This window comes from Drosophila melanogaster, chromosome 3R (genome assembly GCF_000001215.4).
Source record: "Drosophila melanogaster chromosome 3R".
Classification (NCBI taxonomy): domain Eukaryota; kingdom Metazoa; phylum Arthropoda; class Insecta; order Diptera; family Drosophilidae; genus Drosophila; species Drosophila melanogaster.
The window spans coordinates 4304915-4327578 of record NT_033777.3 but is presented as its reverse complement, the minus strand read 5'-3'; the positions used below and the strand labels follow the sequence as shown (position 1 = coordinate 4327578).

General features: G+C 41.9%; 5 protein-coding genes and 1 non-coding gene across 15 annotated transcripts, besides 4 other annotated features; 2 read left to right on the top strand and 4 right to left on the bottom strand.

Moving 5' to 3' along the window:
• Nucleotides 1-419: 419 nt before the first annotated feature.
• Nucleotides 420-691: a mobile genetic element.
• Nucleotides 692-1199: 508 nt separating this feature from the next.
• Nucleotides 1200-7896, bottom strand: CG9795 (uncharacterized protein). Of its 4 annotated transcripts, NM_141197.4 has the most exons (11): nt 7689-7896; nt 5532-5734; nt 5084-5231; nt 3957-4348; nt 3690-3892; nt 3415-3626; nt 3069-3242; nt 2907-2991; nt 2768-2849; nt 2118-2706; nt 1486-1882 (listed from the first exon to the last, which is right to left on the bottom strand). In NM_141197.4, exons 4-11 carry the CDS (start codon nt 4089-4091, stop codon nt 1857-1859), a joined length of 1506 nt encoding a protein of 501 aa, NP_649454.3. In that variant the 5' UTR covers nt 4092-4348; nt 5084-5231; nt 5532-5734; nt 7689-7896; the 3' UTR covers nt 1486-1856. The 4 variants fall into 4 exon arrangements, with proteins under 4 accessions (NP_001014604.1, NP_649454.3, NP_730812.3 ...); NM_001014604.2 differs by lacking the exon at nt 5084-5231 and having other exon boundaries at nt 1200-1882; nt 2090-2706; nt 7723-7896; NM_164338.3 differs by lacking the exon at nt 5084-5231 and having other exon boundaries at nt 2090-2706.
• Nucleotides 4739-4844: a mobile genetic element.
• A 613-nt stretch (nt 7897-8509) lies between the features above and the next one.
• Syt14 (Synaptotagmin 14) lies at nt 8510-13124 on the top strand. 3 transcript variants are annotated; one of them, NM_001275320.1, is made up of 5 exons: nt 8510-8997; nt 9070-9231; nt 9291-9623; nt 9690-9925; nt 10473-11989. In NM_001275320.1, exons 1-5 carry the CDS (start codon nt 8952-8954, stop codon nt 11640-11642), a joined length of 1947 nt encoding a protein of 648 aa, NP_001262249.1. In that variant the 5' UTR covers nt 8510-8951; the 3' UTR covers nt 11643-11989. The 3 variants fall into 2 exon arrangements, with proteins under 3 accessions (NP_001262250.1, NP_001262249.1, NP_649453.1); NM_001275321.1 differs by having other exon boundaries at nt 10473-13124.
• On the bottom strand, nt 12181-16024 carry Suv3 (Suv3 helicase). 2 transcript variants are annotated; one of them, NM_001316529.1, is made up of 6 exons: nt 15605-16024; nt 15046-15549; nt 14673-14982; nt 14484-14618; nt 13792-14421; nt 12181-13737 (listed from the first exon to the last, which is right to left on the bottom strand). In NM_001316529.1, exons 1-6 carry the CDS (start codon nt 15912-15914, stop codon nt 13335-13337), a joined length of 2292 nt encoding a protein of 763 aa, NP_001303458.1. In that variant the 5' UTR covers nt 15915-16024; the 3' UTR covers nt 12181-13334. The 2 variants fall into 2 exon arrangements, with proteins under 2 accessions (NP_001303458.1, NP_649452.3); NM_141195.4 differs by having other exon boundaries at nt 13207-13737.
• Nucleotides 13049-13076: a mobile genetic element.
• A 607-nt stretch (nt 16025-16631) lies between the features above and the next one.
• Nucleotides 16632-20144, top strand: Vps24 (Vacuolar protein sorting 24). Of its 2 annotated transcripts, none has more exons than NM_001316528.1 (3): nt 16632-16792; nt 16925-17165; nt 17221-20144. In NM_001316528.1, exons 1-3 carry the CDS (start codon nt 16748-16750, stop codon nt 17604-17606), a joined length of 672 nt encoding a protein of 223 aa, NP_001303457.1. In that variant the 5' UTR covers nt 16632-16747; the 3' UTR covers nt 17607-20144. The 2 variants fall into 2 exon arrangements, with proteins under 2 accessions (NP_001303457.1, NP_649451.1); NM_141194.3 differs by having other exon boundaries at nt 17221-17932.
• asRNA:CR46140 (antisense RNA:CR46140) lies at nt 16710-17635 on the bottom strand. The gene has a single exon (NR_133321.1).
• Nucleotides 17744-19671, bottom strand: MP1 (Melanization Protease 1). Of its 3 annotated transcripts, none has more exons than NM_001144530.2 (4): nt 19523-19671; nt 19125-19315; nt 18746-18959; nt 17744-18684 (listed from the first exon to the last, which is right to left on the bottom strand). In NM_001144530.2, the coding sequence occupies exons 1-4, from the start codon at nt 19590-19592 to the stop codon at nt 17960-17962; spliced, it is 1200 nt and encodes a 399-aa protein (NP_001138002.1). In that variant the 5' UTR covers nt 19593-19671; the 3' UTR covers nt 17744-17959. The 3 variants fall into 3 exon arrangements, with proteins under 3 accessions (NP_001138002.1, NP_001303421.1, NP_649450.3); NM_001316492.1 differs by having other exon boundaries at nt 18746-18989; nt 19152-19315; NM_141193.4 differs by having other exon boundaries at nt 19152-19315.
• A 220-nt stretch (nt 20145-20364) lies between the features above and the next one.
• Nucleotides 20365-20880: a mobile genetic element.
• Between the last annotated feature and the right edge of the window lie 1784 nt (nt 20881-22664).

Here is a 22664-nt window from a genome sequence, read left to right as displayed (position 1 = left end):
GGCGAAAAATTGGACACGTATATGGCATCATCAGATTAGCGCCCCATAATGAAGTTTGGAATATCTTCCATAATTTAAAAGGTAGGACAACAAAATTTTGTATGCTGTTAAATTGAATAGTTTGCTTTAATTTTGCGAAAAAATGGGACGAGGCACGCGAAATCATAGCTTTCTATGAATGCGGGCTTTCTTTTTATAAAATTGCAAACGGCAGACATCGCAAAACTATAGTCAATTTTATTAAAAACAAGTGAACTTATGGAAAAAACTATAAAGGTGGCAATAACATTCCTTATCGAATACCTTGCAATTCCCACGACTCCTCCGACAAAATTCGGGGTAAAAGTGGCGAAAACCCGAGCAAATCTTTGATTCAAAGAGTGATTAAGAAAACTAAACATTTGAAACACAGAAAACTGAAAAAAAACATCTCTTTATAAGTTGCGAAAAAAAGCACGACTGAGTTTTGCTTGAGCTTATATGATCCGGTCTAAGGAGTGGCATTATGTTGTATTTTCGGACGAGAAGAAATTTATCTGGAGAAAGCAGACGGCTATAGTAATTACAACCATGATTTGCGTATAGAGGAGCATATTTTGGTTCGCTTTCACAGACGGGTTGGAGGTGTCATGGTATGGAGCGCAGCATCTTATCATGGCCTCTGTGAATTCCAGTTTTTAACAGCAAAAATTATATTATTATATATAATTGTGTATTAAAAAACTGCATTTCCCTATTTTAAAAACATTTTTGGAAACATGGATTCAAAGCGAAATGTAAAAGTTCTGGGGCATGGTTGGATGGGAAGGTATACGAGGGTGGTAAACAATATGCCACTCAAGAGGAATCGATCACCGAAATAAAACTCGGTTGGTCTACGATTGCTTTGGATTACCTACAAAAAAATATGATTCACTTCCCAGACGAATGTGTGAAGTCCTTGAAAACAAAAAATCCTTTAAAAATATTCTAATTTAAATATTTCAGTGCTTAACATCTAATTTTTATTTACTTGAATAAAAATCTATAAACAACAAACTGTAACCCAAATAAACTTTTCATTTATAGAACTTTTCAACTCTTAAGGGAAAAAAATTTTCAAAGCTCTCGCTTACTAAATATCTCACATCAAAAAGTTTTGCTTAAGAGGCGCTGACCTGGTGACGCGCAGTGTATTAAAAAACTATAAAAACGCATTCCGTTCATGTTAATGTTTATGTTTATGTCTATTTATATGAATATATTACATTTTTACATTTTTTAATTAAATGGCACTTAACAAATATGGTTAACAATTTTCATTATTCAACCTACTTAATTATTATTTAAATTCTAGGCTTTTTGCGTCTATATAGATTTTGATTTTTGTTCATTTCGATAGGTACAGGTTTTCTTAGTTAATCATCCACAAAATACAAACACTGTTGTGCAATGCATCTCAATTAACTCAAAATGAATTAAATAATTTATGGACCATATTCATTTAAAAATTTAGTGACATTTATTTTTAGTAGACAAAAAACAATGAGTTTCAAAATTTTAAATTACAGTTGACACTTGGTAAAAGCATTCTAGTTAATACATTTGAGCTTACGCACAGGTTATTGGGTTATAATAAATTTTGAAACATAAGATGAAGTGTCGTTGATGTGATAATTGTCGTGTATCCAAATGCTATAAGTGAGTGACACGCATTTTGTGTTGGCGCAACCCTTTTGCTTTTGAGGCGGCTTATAGCTAAAACTATAAGTCCGTAATCGGAGCGTCCGCCACGCTGAATTTCGATGATAGCGTTATGTCCGCTGCAGTGCTTGATACGGTCGGGTTCCTCTTTGTCTTACCTCTCACCTGGTCACTTAGGTCTTCAACCAATTTCTCAAGGCTATAATGTTGCCCAGTATAAATAACCATTGAAAGATAAAAAGGAAGTGTACAATTTGTAAGTTTTAGGATTAGTTACCAAGCTCAGATAGTGATTAAAATGATTAGTAGAATGTGACTAAACGTATATTTAAAACGTCCATGCAAGTGAAAGTTAACGGTGATGGGTTAGTTTAAAAATGTAGAACAGAGCATATACTACACCCACGCAATTATACGTTGATTTGTCTCCTTACGTACGGAGGCCGCCTCGCTGCGCTCCCGCTTTAGATGAGCGTGGTCCTTCTTTCGTGGTAGCAATGGCGGTGGAATTCCCGGATTGATCTGGTCAGAAGCCAGCGCAAAAGAGGGAGGGCTTCTAACTGCTTGCTTTTCTGATTTAGGTATCTGTGAGTGAGGCGTTAAGTTGGAGGGAGATTGATGACCGATGTTCAAACACGATAAACTGTTGTTGCCAGTCAGGGATAATTCTTCTCCGTCCAGTCCTACTTGCTCTACTAACTGCTCCTCTTCTATTTCGTCGTCCTCTTCCAAAGAGTGTGTCGTTTGGATAGGCGTTTGATGCATTGTTCCATAATGAAGGTTTAAAGATTTTGCCCGTCGTATTCCGAGGGCACCGGAACCCACAACTCCGCCGCCACCCCCATTCGGAAATGGCTTTCGGAATCCATGGGATCGGTCATTTTCGTAAATAATGTCGTTACTGATTGGCCGCTGGTTATAACAACCGGCCAGAGCTTGACGAAGGCACTTGTTTTCGGATTCCAGATGTGAGAGGCGTTTGTTAGTCTCCTTTTTCTCCAGTCGCAACTGCATTACTTGGGTCTACAACCGAAATCGAATTTTTAGCTTTTAGCTTTTTATGCACATTTATTTTAGCACTCACCTTTAGATCGTCTATATCTCTCAGAATTCGGACATTTCCCTCGTTTAAGGAACACTGACGTTCTTCAACCATTAATTTTACTCTGAGAACAAAATGTAATCAACACTCTAAATATACTTTTTAATTTTCGACTTCTTACCGACTTAGCAGTGCATCTTCGCGTATGCGCGCTGCCTCCTTCACTTCCCGCACGACATCCGTCATCATTCCTGGAGTGTAGGCGCCTGAAAAATGGGAAGCGAATATAACTTATTACTCACTCCTTTGCATGGCATAGTTGGGGGTAGCGTTTATGTTATACCTGAGTGAAATGTGGGCGCTGGGCTGTGTGTCCCTCCCAATCCACTGCCAAGAATAAGAGGTTGACTTTGTGTGCTTAGCCCGCTTAAGCTATCTCTACGGTGCCGCATGCCCCCAAAGCCTACACCTGCCCAGTGCTGGCTATTAGGGGAGTGCTTTAAAGCTTCGATATCAACTATGATTGTGTTTGCAAGTGCAAGGGAGTACATAGAAAGAGGAAATGGGTGGCAACACATTCTAATTAGCATACGAGTACAAGTAAAATAAATCAGAGATTTGTGTAATTTTGTCGTAATTTGGGAAGCATCGTGACATCTAAACTGGACACAATCCTACAAACCACACACCTTTTGTATTATGCAAATTCCGGCAGATCTTGGAATTGGTGTCGTGCAATATGTTTATTTGTTCCATTAGAGCCGCGAAAAATTTGTTTTGATGTGCCAGATCACAGCCACTGCCATTGTTGTTCACATTTCGACACTCTGGTGTATTCTGGCCACTCAGCTTAGAGTCATTATCGGAGGGGTTCAGTAGGCACGGATCGCTGAACCGAAATCTGTTATCACACGGTAAGTACGGCTCTTTAATAATTCATTACGAATTTATTGTTTTTGCTTACCCCTTGGTAAAGTTGGGATTGCTTTCGCTGCCATCCAGCACATCCGTCGAATTCGGTTCCTGATCGCACCCAAGCCCTTCCGGCCCTCCCATCATGTTGTTCAGGGGAGGCAAGCTTGCAAACTCCTGGCCACCATCACCATAGCTGTTAAGGCTCTGGGGTGGGAAGAGCATCGGATATCGATGGCTAAGAGAGTTCGAATTCTGTAAAAATAAAATAAAGTTGGGTGTGCGTTGTACAAAATATCTTGCAATAGCAACTACTCACGCGCTGTATCCCCAGGCTAAACGGTGTGCCTGGACCCACTCCGTAAGGCTGGGTTCGCTTCGAAAATTCCTGTTGCCTCTGCTGCTGTAGTTGCTGTTTAAGCTGCGGCAGCTGCTGCTGTTGAGTCAAAAACATTTGCTTATGAGCTGGTGCTGTGGGCGGTATGAAGTCCAAAAACTCAGATGAAGAAGACAATTGGGCGTTGGTGGCATCACGTAAACAGCTCTCCAACCAGGCATCAAGGTGATCGTTGGAATAGTTAATATCGGTTCTCTTGACCTCACCGATGTTCGTTTGGTTAAGAGAGGTCGCCGCTGCTTCAGTTTTTTGGGCCAATGGGGAAGGTGGTACGTTACGCGACCTTAGTTTCTTGCGCTTGGTGGCATCCGTAGCTGAAGGAGAATTTAATTTGAGGTCATCTTGACAATTTCAATAGTGCAGGTCCTAGTGTGGACAGATTACGTAGCTAAAGGCTTCACGGCTTTCACTTCCAGCATTGACAAAGTGAAAACTATTACACGAATTCAACAATTCCGGACGTAACGCTCAACTCGGCGGCTAAACTAGAGTTGTCTAAGTTACTTTAGCCCAGAAAAACGTCTGGGGCAATTTGAAGCAATTTTAAGACTATTTTGGTTCGTTTTTCAATTGTTAAAACCAAACGGTTTTCTTTAAGTCAAGCAAATACTTGGTTTTTATAGATTGAGCAAACTCGATGCCCCTTTCGATAAACGGCCAGTAAGGAGAGCAAGGAAATTACTCAGAAATGCTTCTAAATGTTGAGGGATTGTCACCGAACCTTGAAAATATACATATTCTGGATTAGGATCACTAGCCGAGTCGATCTATCAATGTCCGTATGTCCGTCGAGGTCTCGGATACTATAAATTTCATAATAAGAAGCAAGCTTGTTTTGCAACTAACCAAAGCTGACACTCCCACCCCTAATTTGTTGTCATTTGACTGTATATATTGTTAATTTCTATTGATTAAAACTGCCACGCCCACACTATTGAACATTTTCAACTTTTTAATCAGATGTATGTATACTCATATACTTACTTAATATACATATGTACTTTATACTGTAATATTAATTTTAAACAAACAGTATATATTTTGCCCACCTTATATAATTCGGGAGTTAGGTAAATAGTTTCCGTTATTTCAATGATATATCTCGGACAAAGGCATCGTAACAAATAAAATTAAGTCGATTACTGACCGTGAAATCAGTCAGTTTGAATAGATTAAATCTTTTCGTAATTATAGTGGCTAAAAATAAAAGGAACCTTAAGATCAAAAAATGCAATATAACATGTTTATTATATCAAAATTAGTACAACACAGAAGAAACTTAGAGGTTTCTTAACTTTGCAGGGAATTATAAAAGGCGTAATGTACAAAATTAACCTAATTGATTTATTATTGTGTTTTGTATTTATTTAACATTTCACTCACTGATTTGGAATTTAATGTGAATTTTGAGTTTATAATACCAAGTTCTTTAAAATAGACTTTATAAACAACCTAGATTAACGGATATTCAATATTTCGGACGATGATCTCGCTCACCTCTCTGTGTACTGTTCAGACCCGCTCCAGTAGTGACCTTTTTCTGGGCACCGATCCCGCCGTTATTTCCTGGCGTTAAGCAAAAGCTGTTGCCAGCAATCAGCGACGTCACTTCTGCGGGGAAATCCAACCCACCGCCGTTTGTGCTTATCTCCCTCTGGCTGGAAGTTGTCGTTTCCTCCCGCAAAACGCTCATGTTGCTTCTGAAATAGAAAAAATACGGATAGTTAAGTATTGTTAAGCGAGGTTTTTCATTCGTGCGATTCCGCAGTGGACCATAAAAACTGGAAGCACACAGAAATTAACCCACGAAAGACTCGATGTTTGTACCTAGTGCACTTGGGGGAGACAATAAACAGAAGTGAAACAGCAAGAAAAATCCTCAAGTTACGTATGCAATCCCTGGAAACAGCCGTACGATTTCTCCAAACACTTGCACGACCACCGTCACAAACTGTGCTGTGGTTGCAGAATATACAATGTAAAAACATTTAAATGTATGCAGGCACAGACCAGTGGAATGGCACTTAATTGACGAACAATAAACATTTATTCACTTATTGATCTACAAATGAATTTAGACGAATTCACTAACAGATAATAGAATTTTCCAGCGGTAGCCCTAAATCAGCGTTTTGTGTCTATAAAATTGTCAATGAGGTTTAACAGTTTACAATACGATTGATAGTTCAACTAAAAAACCTATTTACCAGTTTTAAGCGTTGTTTCTATTAGTATGTAACATCTAGTAATACGTTCGGGATGAAAATAGGCGGTAGCTTGGATTCAAGATAATTGTATCTACTCCCACTTTAACTGACTAAGAACGACATTGGCAGTAAACTCTGGCCACCAAGATGAACGTCAGTCAAGTATAAAGAGAAAATAAACATTCGCCGCTTTTGGGTCAAGTTTTTTTTTGTTGGTGGGTGGTTGCCAGCAAATATACATACTGCAAGTGAAGACATACCAATAAGCATAAGGTATTTGGCAGCCAATTGAAGTGGCTGGTGCGTAATCTATGCAGTCGAGTTAACCGAAAATTAAGCCGCCAAACCAAACCGGTTTCACCGCTGTGTCTAATGACCTTTCCATTTAACAAATTTTAATGACACCAATAAAGAAAGGCTGCGTTGTCAATGGAGATGGTGACATGGCCCACAGCGACTCCTTCCCGCGATCAATGACTAAATGCACACGGCGACAAAGAGCTGGAAGAGCGAGTCGCTTGGTTTGTTGACCCAATCGAAGAGCACTATACATACATATGTACTTCGATTGCTTGAGCTATATTGTAGCAAATATTTAAACCCTGGCAAAAAATGTGAATTAGATATTGACTTGGCTGGCGATATTGATCAGGAATAGATATACTTGATATGGTCGCAAATATCTCCACCACTGCGTTAAAACCTTCTAACTGAAATTAATATACATTCTGCAAGGGTATGAAGAAATTAGGATTGACAGAAATGGAGTTGACTTGAAAGTTGAATACTAGCTTAAAAGCTCAAAAGACCGGGAAACGACATTGTAAGTTTTTGTAGAAATTCCAAGCATCTACAGCTGGGATTCCCACGCCATTGCTCACTGGTCCACTGCAAAAACTTGCTTACAATAGAATATTTTCTAGAAGCTCTGCGAGGATATTTTATATATTTGGAAGTACACATATATACCTAACGAAAAATGCCTTGGTTGTTAGATTCAAGGTTAGACAAACTTTTATTTTCATACAAAAGCGTTATATTATATGTATTTAGACTGCACTTTGCCAGATTCCAGTTCGGCTTCGTGCTGCTTTGTGTCGAAAAGTTTTGACACGCGCTCAACTCTGGTCTGGGCTCTTGGTACGGGAAATCGAGTTTTCAAATCCCTGTTCCACCCCCATCCCACCCTCTCGATTTTCATTGTGTGCGAGTGACTGCTGCGAAATGAAAAGCGAAACGACATAAGATGACGTCGTAGACTGGCTTTCTTCCTCCTGCTAGCTCCACCAGCAATAAAGAAACGAAGTAATCGACGCCAAGGAGGTGGTATCACGGTACCACCGCGGTATTCCGCTTTGTGGGGGGCACTGAGCACTATATTTAGCTGTTTAGCCATAATCATATTATCAGAAGCGTCTCAGCGGAATTTGGCACACACGGCACTCACACTTGCCCAGTGGCATTGGCCATCCAAAATTTACTTGCGTCACAATTGCGGATTAAATGTATTGGACTTTCAAGCACGGCGTGGGCGCGGTCACGGTTTTGCATACGGTGTTCTGACAGGCGGAAACATTCAGTTTGAGCAGCGACAAAAAATTAAGCGCACAACGGAACTGAGCCAATTCATTAGGCATTTATTTTAGAGGTGGGCAATCTGCGATGTGCCGTCAAAGCGATGACTTTCGCTGGAACAGCGATTGTTGCGATTATCGATACCTGCTGCTCGGAGTGTTATCTGCTATCGAATAACAGCGCATTTCATGTATGTAAGCATGAGTAGCTCTAAAAATTTTGACCTAAATTATAAGGCTCTTTTTTAAACAACCGGACAATTACCTGAATGGAGCATACAATGTGCATTAATTCTGATGCACTAATTCCGCTTTTCTTAATTATTTGGTTCAAATTTTTGAACATCAATAACAGGCAAACGGTCTTGGTCTTAACATTTTATGAAACCGTGGCTACGACTAACGTTTAAACCTTCGAATGCATACGACACGGAGAGAATTTTTATTCGAGACATTCTAAACAATTACAATTCAAGAAATCACAGCACAGCACAACCAATAAAAAAGAATCCCGTTTCTAAGTTTTCAGCTTAAATCATCCTCCCAAACACAAAAAAATAAGCAACAGTTGTTACTGCGATGCAACTGTCGAAACGGAGCTTTTCCGAGCCCTGTGTGTACACACACTGGGGGTGGAGGGATTAAGCTCCAAAGTGCTTGCTTTGAAGCAGTTTTTCCATCGAGTTTAAGGCAGCTCATCCTAATTCAGTTGAATTAAATCCTGAGCCGTTTGATTTTTATTTCTGAATCTCTCGTTGCATGATTCGCAGTTTTGGGATCGTGCCTTCAAGAAATCGAAAGTGATTAATAGGATAGAACAGTATAGTTGTTCCTTCTATAATTTGTTTTACGATTTTGCAACCAAATCTCAGATGAACGGTTCCGAAATACGGAAGGGCCAAAAAAACGGGTAATTCGGAGTACACCAGCTTCCAAACGACTTTTTTGCTTTGATCCCTAGTCGTTGTCTTGCGAAAAATCGATTCCAGTTATCCTGCGACGCTGTGCTGTCAAATTCCTGAGCTTTTGCTTTCACGCTGCAGTGAGAATAATTTTTAGTGACTTGACTTGTGGTCCGGGTGCAATGAGTTGCGAGTAGTAGACTCGTGTTCGCCAGGATCCTCGCATGAGCCAAGATGATTGTTACCTCCGCTTCTGGACTGGATAGCACTCCGACGCTCGGTACGTAAAAATGTATATGCACCCCACAAACCACACCATTCTGACCTGAGCCGTGACTGTTAAATCTTTCAGGCACCATCGAGGTGACCACTTTGCTGGGCGCCTTTTTCGGCGTCCTCGTTCTACTGCTCCTGTTGTTTCTTTTCATCAGTCGCAAGTGCTGTTTTCACTACCGCCATGCCATCAACTGCTGCGACGAGCGCCACCTTGCAGTCAAGTGTGTGCAGAAGATCAGTGAGTACCGTGTTTCGTGGGGATTGGGGCTGACTGGCTAACTTTTAAGTATCCCGCAGCCCGCAAAAGGCGTTACGAGAACACCAGCTCCGACTCGGAGGAAGACATCTTGAGGCGCCTGCGGTGGCATCAACAGCACCAACTGGGCGAGAAGCCTGGCGGATACGGGCTGGGAATCAGCCAGGCTAATCCGCTGACGGCGCAGAGCTTCAACTACCACCAAGCAGGCGCAAGTGCCGACCTGCAGCGTGTGACGGTGTCGCGTGACCCCTTAGCCATCGCCGAGCGTGGCAAGGTTGGAATCCCGTCATCGCACAGTGAGTGCAGCTCGAACGATTCCATGGAGGTCTCCGTGGACAGTCACACAGGCGTCCTGACGGGTCTGAGCAAAGGTAAGCAAGGCGGGGTCAGGGCCAGCTAATTGACAGCCGTTGCAATGAGTCACGACCTTTTGACAGCCACAACCACAGTTCCCCACCCGGCGACAGCCTTCCGCAATCCGTGTGGAGAACACCGGGCCAAGACCCAGGCACTGAGGTACCAGCACCGGGTCAACGTGGCTGCTCCGCCAAAGCTGGACAAGGAACGGGACAACGTGCTGGTGGTGCCCATGGTCAATGCCTACAGCATTAACAACAACAACAACTCGATAACAACCAGCAATAACCATCCCAGCAGCAACAACAACGATGACGTAAGTTTTACAACATAAGAGGTACTTTAAATACCTATTCCTTTAAAAGAAACTATGCCTAGAAAGGCATTCAACTTTCGGTCGGACTCGTAAAGTTTACCCAACAAGCATAGTCGAGTCTAACCGACTCTTATGGTCCATATAGTCTGTTAACAATCTTTTTTTGCTTGACAAGTTAAAATTCATTAATGCGTTGTATAAATTCATTAATGCGTTGCATGTGTAAAATAAAAGTTTATTATCTTAACTTTGAAAAATTATGTGCACCGCATAAATTAAAAATTCTTTCTAAGAAATATAATTAATCTGTCAAAATCCGATACTTTGCTAAAAAATAAATTAAAGTGTTTAAGTTACTTTACTTGCGAGTACCAATTGATATTCCAAAAACTATTTATCCCTAGGCTCTTATTATAAAATCTTTTTGATGGGTAATGCGTTCTTGATAGTCGAGGCACTCAACGATAGCATTTCATATTTTCTTGTACCATGCTTTAGGGCTTTTCATTGAAACTTTTTTTAACATACAAAACTTTTCAACTTCCAGGAACCCCTATTTGACACCAGCGATTTGCGCTCGATCAAGTCGGATGACCTACTGGTTGGTGTGGACCAGAAGGAGCCGGCCGTGCAGAGGGGTCCCATCGAGCTGGAGCTGTCGCTGCTGTACGACGCCCCAATGCGGAAAATGACGGTGCACGTGATGCAGGCAAAAAATCTTCCGCCCCTGGGTAGTGGGCAGACCACCCACACGCAGGTCCGGATGCTGATGCTGCCAAGCAAAAAGCAGAAGCTCAAAACCAAGATCCGTAGCGGCGAAAATCCACAGTATATGGAGAGCTTTCTTCTCCATCGCGTCAACCCAGAAGATGTGAACAACATGGGGCTGCGTGTGCGGCTTTACGGCTGCGAGCGGCTGCGCAAGGAACGCCTGATTGGGGAGGCGTATGTGAGCTTCGCCACTGTTGACCTTGAACTGGAAACAAACCTATGGCTGCCGCTGGAGCCACGAAACACCTCGTCGGGCCTGGGTTCTACTAGCGATCTGTTAAGCCTGGCTCGGTCAGAAAGCGCGGGCTCCACCTCGTCCATGCAGCACGGGGGCGTCTCCGAGTTGCTGCTGGGTTTGAGCTACAACGGGGTCACTGGGCGTCTGAGCGTCGAGATCATCAAGGGAAGCCAGTTCCGCAGCTTGTCGCTGAACAAGGCGCCCGACACGTACGTTAAAATGGTTATGGTCAGCAGCATCGGACAAGAGATCTCCCGGGCCAAAACGTCAATCCGCAGGGGTCAGCCTAACCCGCTTTTTAAGGAGACATTCGCCTTTCAGGTGGCCCTGTTCCAGCTCAACGATGTTACTCTGATGATCTCTGTGTACGCCAAGCGGCACATGAAGAAAAACGAGATGGTCGGCTGGTTCAGCCTGGGTCTGAACTCGTCCGGATCAGAGGAAGTGGCCCATTGGGCAGACGTGTGCGAGATGCCCAAGGGAGAGATGCTGGCGCGTTGGCATGTGCTGGTGGACTCCTGATTCGAGCAGCTGGGCCAGTCATCCGGACGCAGCGGAAAGGCCCTCCGAAAGCTGAGTCTCGCTGCGTTCAAGGACCGGTCCCGCGAGAAGAGCTCAAAGGAGTCGCGTCTGGAGGAGAACGGAGCTCAATTCCATGCAGCGGTTGCACTTGATATTGAGCCAGGCCTGGAGCTGGACTTTGTCTAAAGCAGAGGTCTGTGTTTGTGATTTGTTTTTACAAGGTCGATGCCAAATGACGACTGCTGTCGTCAAGTGCTTGGCTCAGGATGAGACCGACCAAGAGGTAGGGTCATCCGAACAATCTAGCCTAGACTGGGCCATAAAATATTTGTAATTTGGAATCAATTTGGCACACATTTTGTTTATAAAATGTAGGAAATATGAAATATGAAAGCGAACAAGAATAACCAGAATACTCAAATTTTATACGCAAGTACATACACGAAAAGTACATACCAGTACTTATATGTATAACTACTCGAAATTTGAATTTTATGATTGTTTGTGATAAAGAATACTATATGAAATATCAGATGTCCGAATAGAGCGTATTTAAGATTTTGAGTGTACATTTGTACATCTGTGCAAGCTACGGATGAGTGACGAATTTTTGTAATTTACCTTTCTGCATCTTATATTTAAATATTAAGCCCGGCATAAGATGCCCAAAGTCTGTTGAGACTAGCACTTTTTTATTACCCAAATATGAAAACCGAAAACACATAGGAACAATTGTAGCCAATGCATACGTACATACAATACATCAAACCTGCAACTTACATACCTTAACAAACCTACGTACATAGGTAACTCTTGGTTTTTTGATCAAGAGCCATGCGCATGTTCCAGTTTTGATATTCAAAGAAATACAAAAGTATCGGTACCTTAGAATTCGAACGCACAAATACATATTCTACATTCGAAGATAAGTTGGAAAAAATGTTGGTAAAAATACTAGGACATCTGTGAATGCAAGCATGCCGATTCGCGTGCCAGGCGAGAAGATGGATTTTATTAGAGCTTTATTTCGATTTAGGGATCGGACTAAAGAGCACATATGTATTTAGCTGCTCCGCTAAAGTATCTGACTATCGTTGACGGTCGTTGTGGCTGGATTTTGCAATGGTCAATGAAATGAAAGTACTTTGGTTTTGCATTAGAGCGCAAGAATGATATAAGTTAAACTTATAAAAAGAGAAACCTTAAAGCTTTAATAAATATTTAAAGAAATTGTTTTTTAAACTCAAATTAAATCGAAACCTAAAAAAGCAAAACTATTAAGGTGTTGCCATGCGCATCCAGCGTAATATTAATTTGTATGTTGAATCATATTCAGAGTATTTATATCTTTTAAAAATCTGTATGTTTTAAGTGTCGAATATTTTATAACCGCAATTCGAATGAATTGGTGCTCCTTATTACTGCAAAGGCCATATATAAGCTAAGTCTATAACTTCATTTGGGAAGGACAGCGAGGATAAATTTAACTAACTAATCGAAATCGTTAATGTCGGTATTACATATTTCTAAATTCAACAGTGCAACGGCTGTTAGCCTTGACACAAAGTTCATTTTTGTCAAGTGTTTCAGACCAAAGACACTAGAATAACTCTAGTGTCTAATAATTCTAGTGTCTTTGTTCAGACTCTGCGTCCCTCCATAAATTGCAAAAAAAAAAAAAAAAACAAATTCATTTTCTTTTTCTGACAGAGATAACATAATAAAACTTTTAAATTTAAACAATTAAATTGCCATTGTTAATTATCAACTAAATAATTTTAATATAACTTAATTGCCACTTAAAATAAAAGTATATTATATAAAAATCCATTTCTTACCTACTTATTTCGTATTCTAACTAATCCTGAGCTGGCACGTTCATTTTCTGCGTTTTTTCCTTGTCTTTCGCCCGATCCCTGAGTAATTATCCTCGTCGTCACTATTCACCACTGGTTCCGAATTTTCATTAGATTGCGAATTGGATTTGCCAAGTTGCTGGGCGTCCCATTCCTTGCGTAGCTCGCTAAGCATGCCTGGGGTAAGAAGACCCTGTGCAAGTAACCTTTCGGTGAGACGGCCACGCGACAAGCTGGGTAGACGAGGCTCCTTCACGTGCGTTATTCGGCGGATTGCATAGTTTGATGTTTCTCCGTCCTGACTCGCCTCGGTATTTTTAAGCAAGCGAGTTATTTGAAAAACGCCCTGCTGTATAATTTCGTCCAGTTCCTTCTGGGCATCTCGCACGTAGGCCGCTTCAGGGAAGAGATCCATGAACCGATAGCTGCAAAACAAGTTTGATTAGATTTTTTCTGAAGCGCACTTGTGCGAGACTTGCCTTAGCCAAAGATACAGATCCATCACGTCAAAGACGGCCTCAAGATGGACCAGGTCCAATATCGTCTTGGGTAGCTTGAATGGCCAGCCACAGTTTTTTTTTATAAAATCAAAGGTAATAGGCTCGTTGCGGCTGTATTGCCGTGCTACCTTAAGGAACATTGAGCAAACAAAGGGCATCTTTCGATTAATAGGTGCACAGCAGAATACATAGCGAGCCCGCAAAGGCAGAGCAACATGTTGTATCATTTCGGCTAAGAACTTAAAGTCTTCAATGTTGCACATAAAGTATAGAGAATCATCGACAGTGCACAGATTCACGAATATGTCCATTAGGTTGCTCAAAGACGAGCTTGGCAGGTGGTAGGCGTAAAGCTCAATCTGATCGGCCGTAGGATGCAAGCCCGCCTGCTTTATCGGCTCAGGTGTCCGAGCCAATATCCGCTGTAGGGTTTGCAAATCCTCGGACTTGAAGGCAGTTACATATCCGTGCTCCCACTGAGTTCGGAACCGGCCCGCTCTTCCCGCAATCTGAAGTGCGGACGAAACCGATATTGTGTCGATTTCGCGCTCGCCTCGCTCATTCATCGACGGCTTGATCAGTGAGTAAAATATGATTCGACGAATGCTCCTGCAAGTACATTCGCGGGCATTATATTTTGGCAAGCCACATATATAGAATATTTTACTTACAGGTTCAAGCCCATACCGATGGCGTCAGTCGCCACCATTACCTTGCAGCTATTGGCGGGATCATTAAACTTAGCAGCCTGGGCTAGCTTGGTACCTGGGGGTAGGCCCCCATATATCACAGCTACCTCCTTCCCTCTAAAAAAAATAGTTTTAGGGATCAGTTGAAAATAATGACTTAACAAAACTGACCGTGCTTCGATTTCTCGTGAAACCGTATAAATATCATGTTTGCTGAAGCACACAATGCAGTCGCCAGGAACTATATTGTCCAATGATCCTAAAGCGGTATTTTCGACAGTCAGCTCCGTAAGCCGATCGTACAGCCGTACTTCAACAGTTTCGCCAGTGGTTTCGCAAATTTTTTGCAGGAGGTCCAATGCGCCTGGCTCACCACAAACATGCACTTCATCCGCGATCAGTCCAAGGAAGGCACGCGTCCAAGCCCATCCCCGCTGGGGGTCGCGGATCTGTTGTATTTCATCGATTACAGCCACCTCATCTGAAACAGAAAAATCAGCACATTATAACTCAGCGAAGCAGGGAAACAACTGGACTTGCTTACATGGAGTATTCACCGAGGTCATTTCCACAGTGCACGCGACGTGATTGGCTGGCAAACTTTCGCTGATGCCGAATTTGCGCTCCTCGCCTGTGACCAGATCGCAGGGAGTGCCACGTTCATTGGCCTTGTTGTACACCTCAGTGGCTAGAAGCTTTAGTGGCCCGCAATAGACCCCAGTCTTCGCACTCAGGTATCTCTCCATGGCATGGTAAGTCTTACCGGAGTTTGTGGGTCCGGCATGAAAAACAATCTTTCGGGTGATGGCGCGAGCGTTGCTATACCAGTTGGCAGGCTGCCTCAGGTCGGAAATCTTTTTCAGGTCGTCCATGCAGTCCAGGTGCGGGAATACTGTCTTTGCGTGTCGTAGGAAGTACGGGAAGATGTCATCGATATGACCCGCTCCCTGTGTTATATCGCTAAAGGTTATGTGCAGATCTACTGGAAGGTTTTCTGCCTCGATGCAAAATCTTCGGAATGAGCCAAAGGCCTGTTGCTGTAGGTAGTCTTGTAACGGATGCAAAGTAAGACGAGGGACCATAGGAAACAGGTGCATACGTACCGTCCAGTCCGTTTTCGTTGCATAGTGACTTGATTTCGCGACGTTGGGTGAACTTATTAAGAATCTTCAGCAGCTCAGCCTTTTCCAGTTTGCCCGACAGCTCGGAACCTACGTCCTCTGAATCCACATAAGCGTGCACCTGTACTGGCTTGAACAACGTGGACAAGTTCGTCTCCGGTTTTTTTCGAGAAAATAAAAAGGCCGCACGATGCAGTCGGCGCAGGGACAAATCAATTGAAAAGGACGGACGCAGGTAGAGTGTCATCCGCAAAAGGCCCGTTAGGCTGATGCAGCGCCTGCAGTTTTGCATGGTTGTCCACTTTAGTGGAACACGCGTGGTTTTTATTCACCAATTCCCGCAAAATGAATCTCCGTACTCACGTTCCTATCTCTGATATAACAGAGAAGTACAATCAGCTGACGCACATCTGGTTGTTGGGTTGACAATGCTCTTACAGAATAGCATTGCCATATCGATGGTTTTTATGCTACGTATGCGGGGAATTCTTTTGAAAAATTATTAAAAAATTAGTTTTAGAAAACACATCAGAAAAACGATTGTGGAATTTAATTTATACTAAAAAAATATTTTAAAAAAGTATTAAAACATTTAATTGTATTACGACGGATATAAAATAGGATATTTGAGAACATATATGCATTTACAATAAAAAGCAAATAAAATATGTTGTTCCTAGGCAATCGCAAAATATTTATAAATAAAAATGAAAAAATGAAAATTGATTCCACAATAGTCGTTAAAAAATGTAGTATCGGTATTTGGCATTGCATTTTTTCGCAATACAGTCTCGCTTTATATATGGAATATTTTAAAAATATTTTCATAAAATCGATAAAATGAAAAACAATTACGTATTCTAAGCCAGCATACGCAAATAATAAAATTTATTTAATAATCGGTAGATTAAATGTTAATGTCCTTATAAGCAATTTTAAAACTTAATAATAAAAACTCTTTAAATATATCGATCTATCGATGATTGGCTATGCTAACAAGAAGTCATATATATTGGCAACGCTGTGTTTGTTTGTCAGAATCAAAATAAAATGACTCACTTGTTTGTTTAAACAAAAAAAGAATTTTAATAACAATTCCAGACAATTATCATAACAGTTAGTGCCATGGGCTTATTCGGCAGAACTCCCAGTAAAGATCCCAAAGAGCAGGTAACGACGCAGAGGCGTGGCAGTGATTTTTTTGGGAATGATGTCATTCCAGTTGGATTGATTTTATTAGACCTTTCCCCATCTGTCCATTGTGCGTTATGAATATTGTTTTGAAATGTAAATTCCCATTAGGTGCAGGAGTGGACGCATAAGATACGGAAAGAGGGCAACCAGCTGGATCGCCAGATCCGAAGTATCCAGCGCGAGGAAGAGAAAGTAAAACGCTCGCTGAAACAGGCAGCACAGAAAAATGACCGCGACACCTGCGTCATTCTTGCCAAGGAGATTGTGAATGCGCGAAAGGCCATCAACCGCATATATACGTCGAAGGCGCACCTCAACTCCATTCAGATGCAGATGAAAAATCAGCTATGTGAGTGAACTCTTCGCTTGTTTGATACGACCTGATTATCGAATCCTCCTTGCAGCCACCTTGCGTGTAGCTGGATCTCTGCAAAAGTCTACAGAGGTCTTGCAAGCTATGCAGAGCCTGGTGCGCTATCCAGAGCTTGCAGGCATCATGCGCGACATGTCAAAGGAAATGATGAAGGCCGGCATTATTGAGGAGATGCTAGACGAGACCATGGACTCGCTGGAGGAGTCCGAGGAGCTGGAGGAGGAGGCAAGCAAGGAGGTGGACAAGGTTTTGTGGGAGATCACAGATGGCAAGCTCGGGGAAGCTCCCCTGCCTCCAGAGGCTACACCGGCGGACAAGGCGTCTGCGTCTGCTGCGCGCGTCGAGGCTGAGCAGGACGATGAGGAGGGTGAGGAACTGCAAGAGATGCAAAGCCGCCTGGCCTCGCTGCGATCTTAAAACAACTGCTATGGGTATTTTATTTAGATTTGAAATTAAAGGCAAGTGATTTTGACTGGCAGACCTTATCAAAATCATAAACGGCAACCCCCACGCCGTCATTTGATTGTAGAAACCAAAATAATCTCCAGAAACTTGAATTGAGTTTTTATATTATAAGTGTACAGTACACCAGATCAAGAAGTGTTGAACTCTGCGCGTTTTACCGTTGAATCTACACGAGATAACTTAATTTATTGTAAAATCTACCTTTCATTAAAAATCGATATTTACTGTGGCATGTCCCATTTTACAATGGTAATCTGCACGATTTACGATCAATCCCTAAGAATGTTAATTTTCGTCATTTAAGATTAAGCCCTAACGTTGTTTTCTATCCAGTTCAGATACGCTTCAACCCTTGTGTACACGCCGGGCCATCCTTTTAGGCCACAGGGCGTGGGTCCGTAGGAGACCACACCAGCAATGTAGTAGTTTGAGTTTCCATTGGAGTAGTCCTCGAGCAGAAGGGGGCCACCCGAGTCCCCGCGACAGGAATCAACCCCCTCAACTCCGCCGGCGCACATCTGTTTGGTGGTGACAGTCCTTCTTTGGGTGGCGTATCTTTGGTTGCATTCGGACGTCGGTACCGTATCCAACTCAGCCTTCAGCTTGATATTGGACGTAAAATTTGTCTCCGTGCGACCCCACCCTGCCACCACCACCTTTCGGCCAAGGAATATATTGTTGTGCTGGGACGCTAAAGTGGGCAGACATACTGGTAATATGAAGTCGCTGTACTGAACCTCGTCCCGCAATCGCAGCAACGCAATGTCATTTAGCTGGTCCCGTGAGTTTCCCGGGTACTGCGGGTGCGGAATACGCTCCTCAACAGGGTAGTCTACGTACGGTTCGTTGCAGTCCCGTCGTCCGTTTTTACCGACTGTGCAATCCGGATTGGTGCTCGCATCCCACTCACCCAGGCGTACTCCCGTCAGCTCCCAATCACTGGGAATAGCCGAGACGCAGTGTGCCGCCGTCAGAACGTAACGATGGTTGATTAGAGATCCGCCGCAGTGGTGACCTTTCACGTTACCGGCTGGTAAAATGGGGGGGGGGGGGGATTAGTCCCTGCAGCAGGGAATATTTTGGTTACTCACGCTTCGTGTACTCTATTAGGGCCATCCAAGGAAACTCCCTCTTTGTCGTCTCGTTACCACCCACCACTCGGTCTCCAAAGTTTTCACCGCAATTGGGCGCCATTGGTAACAGTTTGGTCCCAGAGCGTTTTGTAGGCTTAGTGGTCTGAGTAGGTTGAGGATGATTTCCCCACTGAGGTTGCTGGTTTCGCATTCGGCTGTTTGCACAGCAAATCTGAACATTGGTAAAACAAAAATGTTTTTCCTAAATTGATAAAAGTTGATAATAAGAATGCATGGTGGCGTCGCATCGAAAAGCGATTCGATGCGATAGCCATAAGTAAAAGAATTAATTTATATATATGTTCAATGGATGAAAATGATCTTAATCGATTTTAGCACCACAACTTTTTAAGGGGGTACTAACAAGCACTTGTCCATTCCGGTAGCCACATTGGCTGGCTTGCAGAAATCGACGGTCCTGTTCCGTAACCTCTTCGCTTTGAAGCAGTTCGAATAGGTATCCACATTCCCGGAGGTTTATGCAGGTGCCGCTGTTCTCATCAGGCGTTCTACAATACCCAAAGATTTCTGAAAAAAAAAAACGTAAATCGTAAAGCCCGGTTCAAAGATAGTCGTGATTAACAGCGGGAACGGGATTTCTGCGTTCTGGGACCAGCCCACTGTGACTATCATCGACTCAGCCCGACTCGGGGTGAAGTTCACCGCTGATAGGAGGTTGCTTTGTGTTTTGATGCCAGCAACCCCCGACTACGACTGAGAGCCAAAACCACTTGCCTTGTGCGTAAGTGCTGCTTGTTCCCATCAATAGCATCCACAGTACGGTGAAAAAAAAGTGCGGTTCCATGGTTATATCTTCGACTGTACTATAGCACTGTACTTGGAAGAACGATACGCTGACAGAGCGCCTGCCGAGAACACACTGAATGTGGCTATAAACTGGAATGCGATCGAGCTCTAAGTTACAGCTTATCAGCGGTTCTCTCACAGAGAATGGTTCAACCTGAGGAAGCACACCAGCATTAAGAGAGTGCAAGTCTGGGTTTATCTCAGGGTCTGGTTTTGGGCACACCCATACTGGCGAAAAAGCCCGCTCTCAATGTTGGGTCCGCTCTTTATGCGTTGCTCATCAGGGAACTTCCCACGCCAACAGAATGCAGATGATACTTACCCTCTTCTCCTAGGGCTGAAATATCTTGGGTCGGACGATATCTGTAAGTCCATACGGGCCAATCCATTAAAAAATCTGGCAAACCCACTTTATTAACAGAGAGTGAATTTTCACATTCAAACATTTGCAAACCCTCTGTAAAAACAATTTCTGTAAAACATAATAATCGAATATTTTGAAAAATATCAAAATTAAACATTACCAATCTTTTTTTGTAGCCAGATACATAAAATCTTTGAAAATAATTAGGAGAAACTTAGGAAAATATCCTAAAGTAGTTTCCATAATCAATTTTTCTAACTTCGTATATATTCTCTAAACTTCATTAATAGGTATTTAAAACGATTGTACTACTATACTATTATACTTATTTTATCGTTAAGATTCCAGAGAAATACAGTAACCTTAAGTTTTTTAAGTATTGTTAGAAAAATAACAAGAGAGAATGCGAGTTCCCCGACTATCCGATACCCGTTACTCAGCTAGTGTGAATGCGAACGCGAAATTTCATAATTTTTCTGGGATATCAATAGGTATTGGGGAATAAAATGAGAAAAAAAAAATTAATAATTGTTCAAAAGTAGGGCGTGACCGGCTTTAGCTGCTTTAGGGCGTGGCAAAAAGTTTTTTGCCAAATAAATAGAAAATTTACAAGACTAATAAAATTATGAAAAAATATCGAACAATTTTTCAAAATTGTGGGCGTGGCAGTTATGTGCGGTTTAAGGTACTTGCAGTGGGCGTGGCAAGGAAAATAACACATTTTTCAAAAGTGTGGCAACATGGGACAACAAACTTGCGCTGCGCCTGTGACAGACGGACATGGCTTGATCGACTCGGCTATTGATCCTGATTAAGAATATATATACTTTATATAGTCGGAAACGCTTCCATGCGTACATGTAGTTTGTACTTTTCAAAGAATTTATTATACCCTTTTACTCTACGCGTAACTGGTATAAAAAGAACTGAGGTTATGTACTCCATAAGCCAATATAGTTTCAGAAGTGGACGTCCAAGGAGTCACTTTGTTATTCAATTTAATTTCCATGATTTTCTAATCTTTTCTAATCATTTAAATTCATAAATATACAAGCATACCACTTCAATTTGTAATGATATATGAAATTGTTTTAAGTGCTTTTAAATTGTCGTGAGGCGGTTACAAAGCGTTGAGTAGAGCAAAGGCATTATGTCGAATAATTCTACTTCTTATGTCTTTTGGTTGGGTATGGTAATATCGACAGGGCTAGTGATCTTGGTGAAGAAAGCGAATATTTGTGAGGGTTACATCCTTACATTTTACGAGTTTTGGTAAAATAAGACATTATTTTAAAATTGTGACATTGTTTTATCTAGACTGTTTCCGTTTCCGACAGCGTAGTAATTTGCAATTGCAATGTACAGAAAACTTTAAACAGACGCGGCATTATGATGATTGGCTATAAGCTGTAAATGTAGCCTTCGCCAAAAGTAAGAAAGAAATGATTTCAATTTGTTTCAAGCGCTTTTAAGTTAAGGCCGAGTGGCCAAGATGCGAACGAAAAGCACTTAGGCGAACAGTCCCTCAGTTGGCAGTTACCATCTTCCTTCAGAACAGATGCCTCTCGCCCTATCGTTTGCTTAGTGGCCATTAGTTTGCTGATTTAATGCCGTTGCCCACTTCAAGAAAGAGTGGACGTCGTCAATTTTACCATTTCATTTGACAATGCATTTCATTAGGGGTTACCTCCGGCTTATCTTTGAGCTGAACTTCTGACTACTCGTATTAAATTAAATTGGAATCTGCGGGGTAGCAAGAGAATTGCCGTTCCTGACGTTGTGGTTTTGGGCTAATAAACGCCGCTGTTCACACTTCGCTAACTGCAAAGTGTTCTAGCGGTGACACGTGGGGTCTTTCCTTTGTATAATTAAAGGCCGCTCCTACAATATTTATAAGATGATGTCTGTCACTCTACTGGTTTTGCACGAATCTTAAATAATCCTGAATGACAATGAAAGTATTTAAAGAAGACAACGGATTTAATATAAGTTGTACCGAAATACCAATAAACTTTTGTAATTAAGAATAGAATTGAAAGTACTCCCCCCCCCTATCGAACACGAACCAAACCAACAAAGTTTGAAATGCCATCATCCACAATCATCTCCCGCCCGCTTATTGCGCTCTATCTCATATCACAATCCACATAGTGACGAAGCGTAACAGGAGAGTGTGCAAAGACACACACAATATATATAAAAAGAAATGAAAAATTTCTTTGGTCTGCAACTAGACTTAAAACTAAAGGGATACAAAACCAAGATATAAGAAAATAGAATGGTTCAGTAGCAAAAGGTGAACGTGAAATGGGACTGGTGGGTATACAATTTGTTCATAGGAATTCGCATTAAGCGACGCCTTATTTTTAAACCACTAACAGATGTAAAAATGATGTTACAATTTGCGAGATATATTCTTTATCTCGAGTTCGCTAATTAAGAATGTGCATTTAGTTTACTTAATAAGTAAATATTAGAGTGCGTTTAGTCAAGTTCACAAATATTTTTCTACCCAAAAGCTGAAAACAGAACTTTTGTATGTTAGGAGTGATCGTCCCTTGATTTCTTAACTCGTGGTTTATATGTTATATGATAAGGGGTGTTTTCGGCGATTGAAAAAATTACATCCATACATAAGGGCTCACAAAGCCAAGTCAAAGTGAGCAGAGAATGGCTAAATGGGTGGAAGGAAAGTCATCAGGAAAA

Bases quoted from the DNA above. Each gene is read 5' to 3' on its own strand.
- Suv3 (NM_001316529.1), bottom strand. From the start codon at position 15,914: ATGCAAAACTGCAGGCGCTGCATCAGCCTAACGGGCCTTTTGCGGATG. The intron at 15,550-15,604 runs GTACGTATGCAC...ATCCGTTACAAG, and splicing joins CAACGAAAACGGACTGGACG to ACTACCTACAGCAACAGGCC. The intron at 13,738-13,791 runs GCAAGTCTCGCA...CTTGTTTTGCAG, and splicing joins GATCTGTATCTTTGGCTAAG to CTATCGGTTCATGGATCTCT.
- MP1 (NM_001316492.1), bottom strand. From the start codon at position 19,592: ATGGAACCGCACTTTTTTTTCACCGTACTGTGGATGCTATTGATGGGA. The intron at 19,316-19,522 runs GCAAGTGGTTTT...TTTTTTTTTCAG, and splicing joins AAGCAGCACTTACGCACAAG to AAATCTTTGGGTATTGTAGA. The intron at 18,990-19,151 runs GTTAGTACCCCC...TTATCAATTTAG, and splicing joins ACCGGAATGGACAAGTGCTT to GAAAAACATTTTTGTTTTAC.
- Vps24 (NM_001316528.1), top strand. From the start codon at position 16,748: ATGGGCTTATTCGGCAGAACTCCCAGTAAAGATCCCAAAGAGCAG. The intron at 16,793-16,924 runs GTAACGACGCAG...AATTCCCATTAG, and splicing joins GTAAAGATCCCAAAGAGCAG to GTGCAGGAGTGGACGCATAA. The intron at 17,166-17,220 runs GTGAGTGAACTC...TCCTCCTTGCAG, and splicing joins GCAGATGAAAAATCAGCTAT to CCACCTTGCGTGTAGCTGGA.
- Syt14 (NM_001275321.1), top strand. From the start codon at position 8,952: ATGATTGTTACCTCCGCTTCTGGACTGGATAGCACTCCGACGCTCG. The intron at 9,624-9,689 runs GTAAGCAAGGCG...ACCTTTTGACAG, and splicing joins CCTGACGGGTCTGAGCAAAG to CCACAACCACAGTTCCCCAC. The intron at 9,926-10,472 runs GTAAGTTTTACA...TTCAACTTCCAG, and splicing joins GCAGCAACAACAACGATGAC to GAACCCCTATTTGACACCAG.
- CG9795 (NM_164338.3), bottom strand. From the start codon at position 7,792: ATGCAAAACCGTGACCGCGCCCACGCCGTGCTTGAAAGTCCAATACAT. The intron at 2,850-2,906 runs GTAAGAAGTCGA...TTTTGTTCTCAG, and splicing joins GAAGATGCACTGCTAAGTCG to AGTAAAATTAATGGTTGAAG. The intron at 2,707-2,767 runs GTGAGTGCTAAA...TTTCGGTTGTAG, and splicing joins GAGATATAGACGATCTAAAG to ACCCAAGTAATGCAGTTGCG.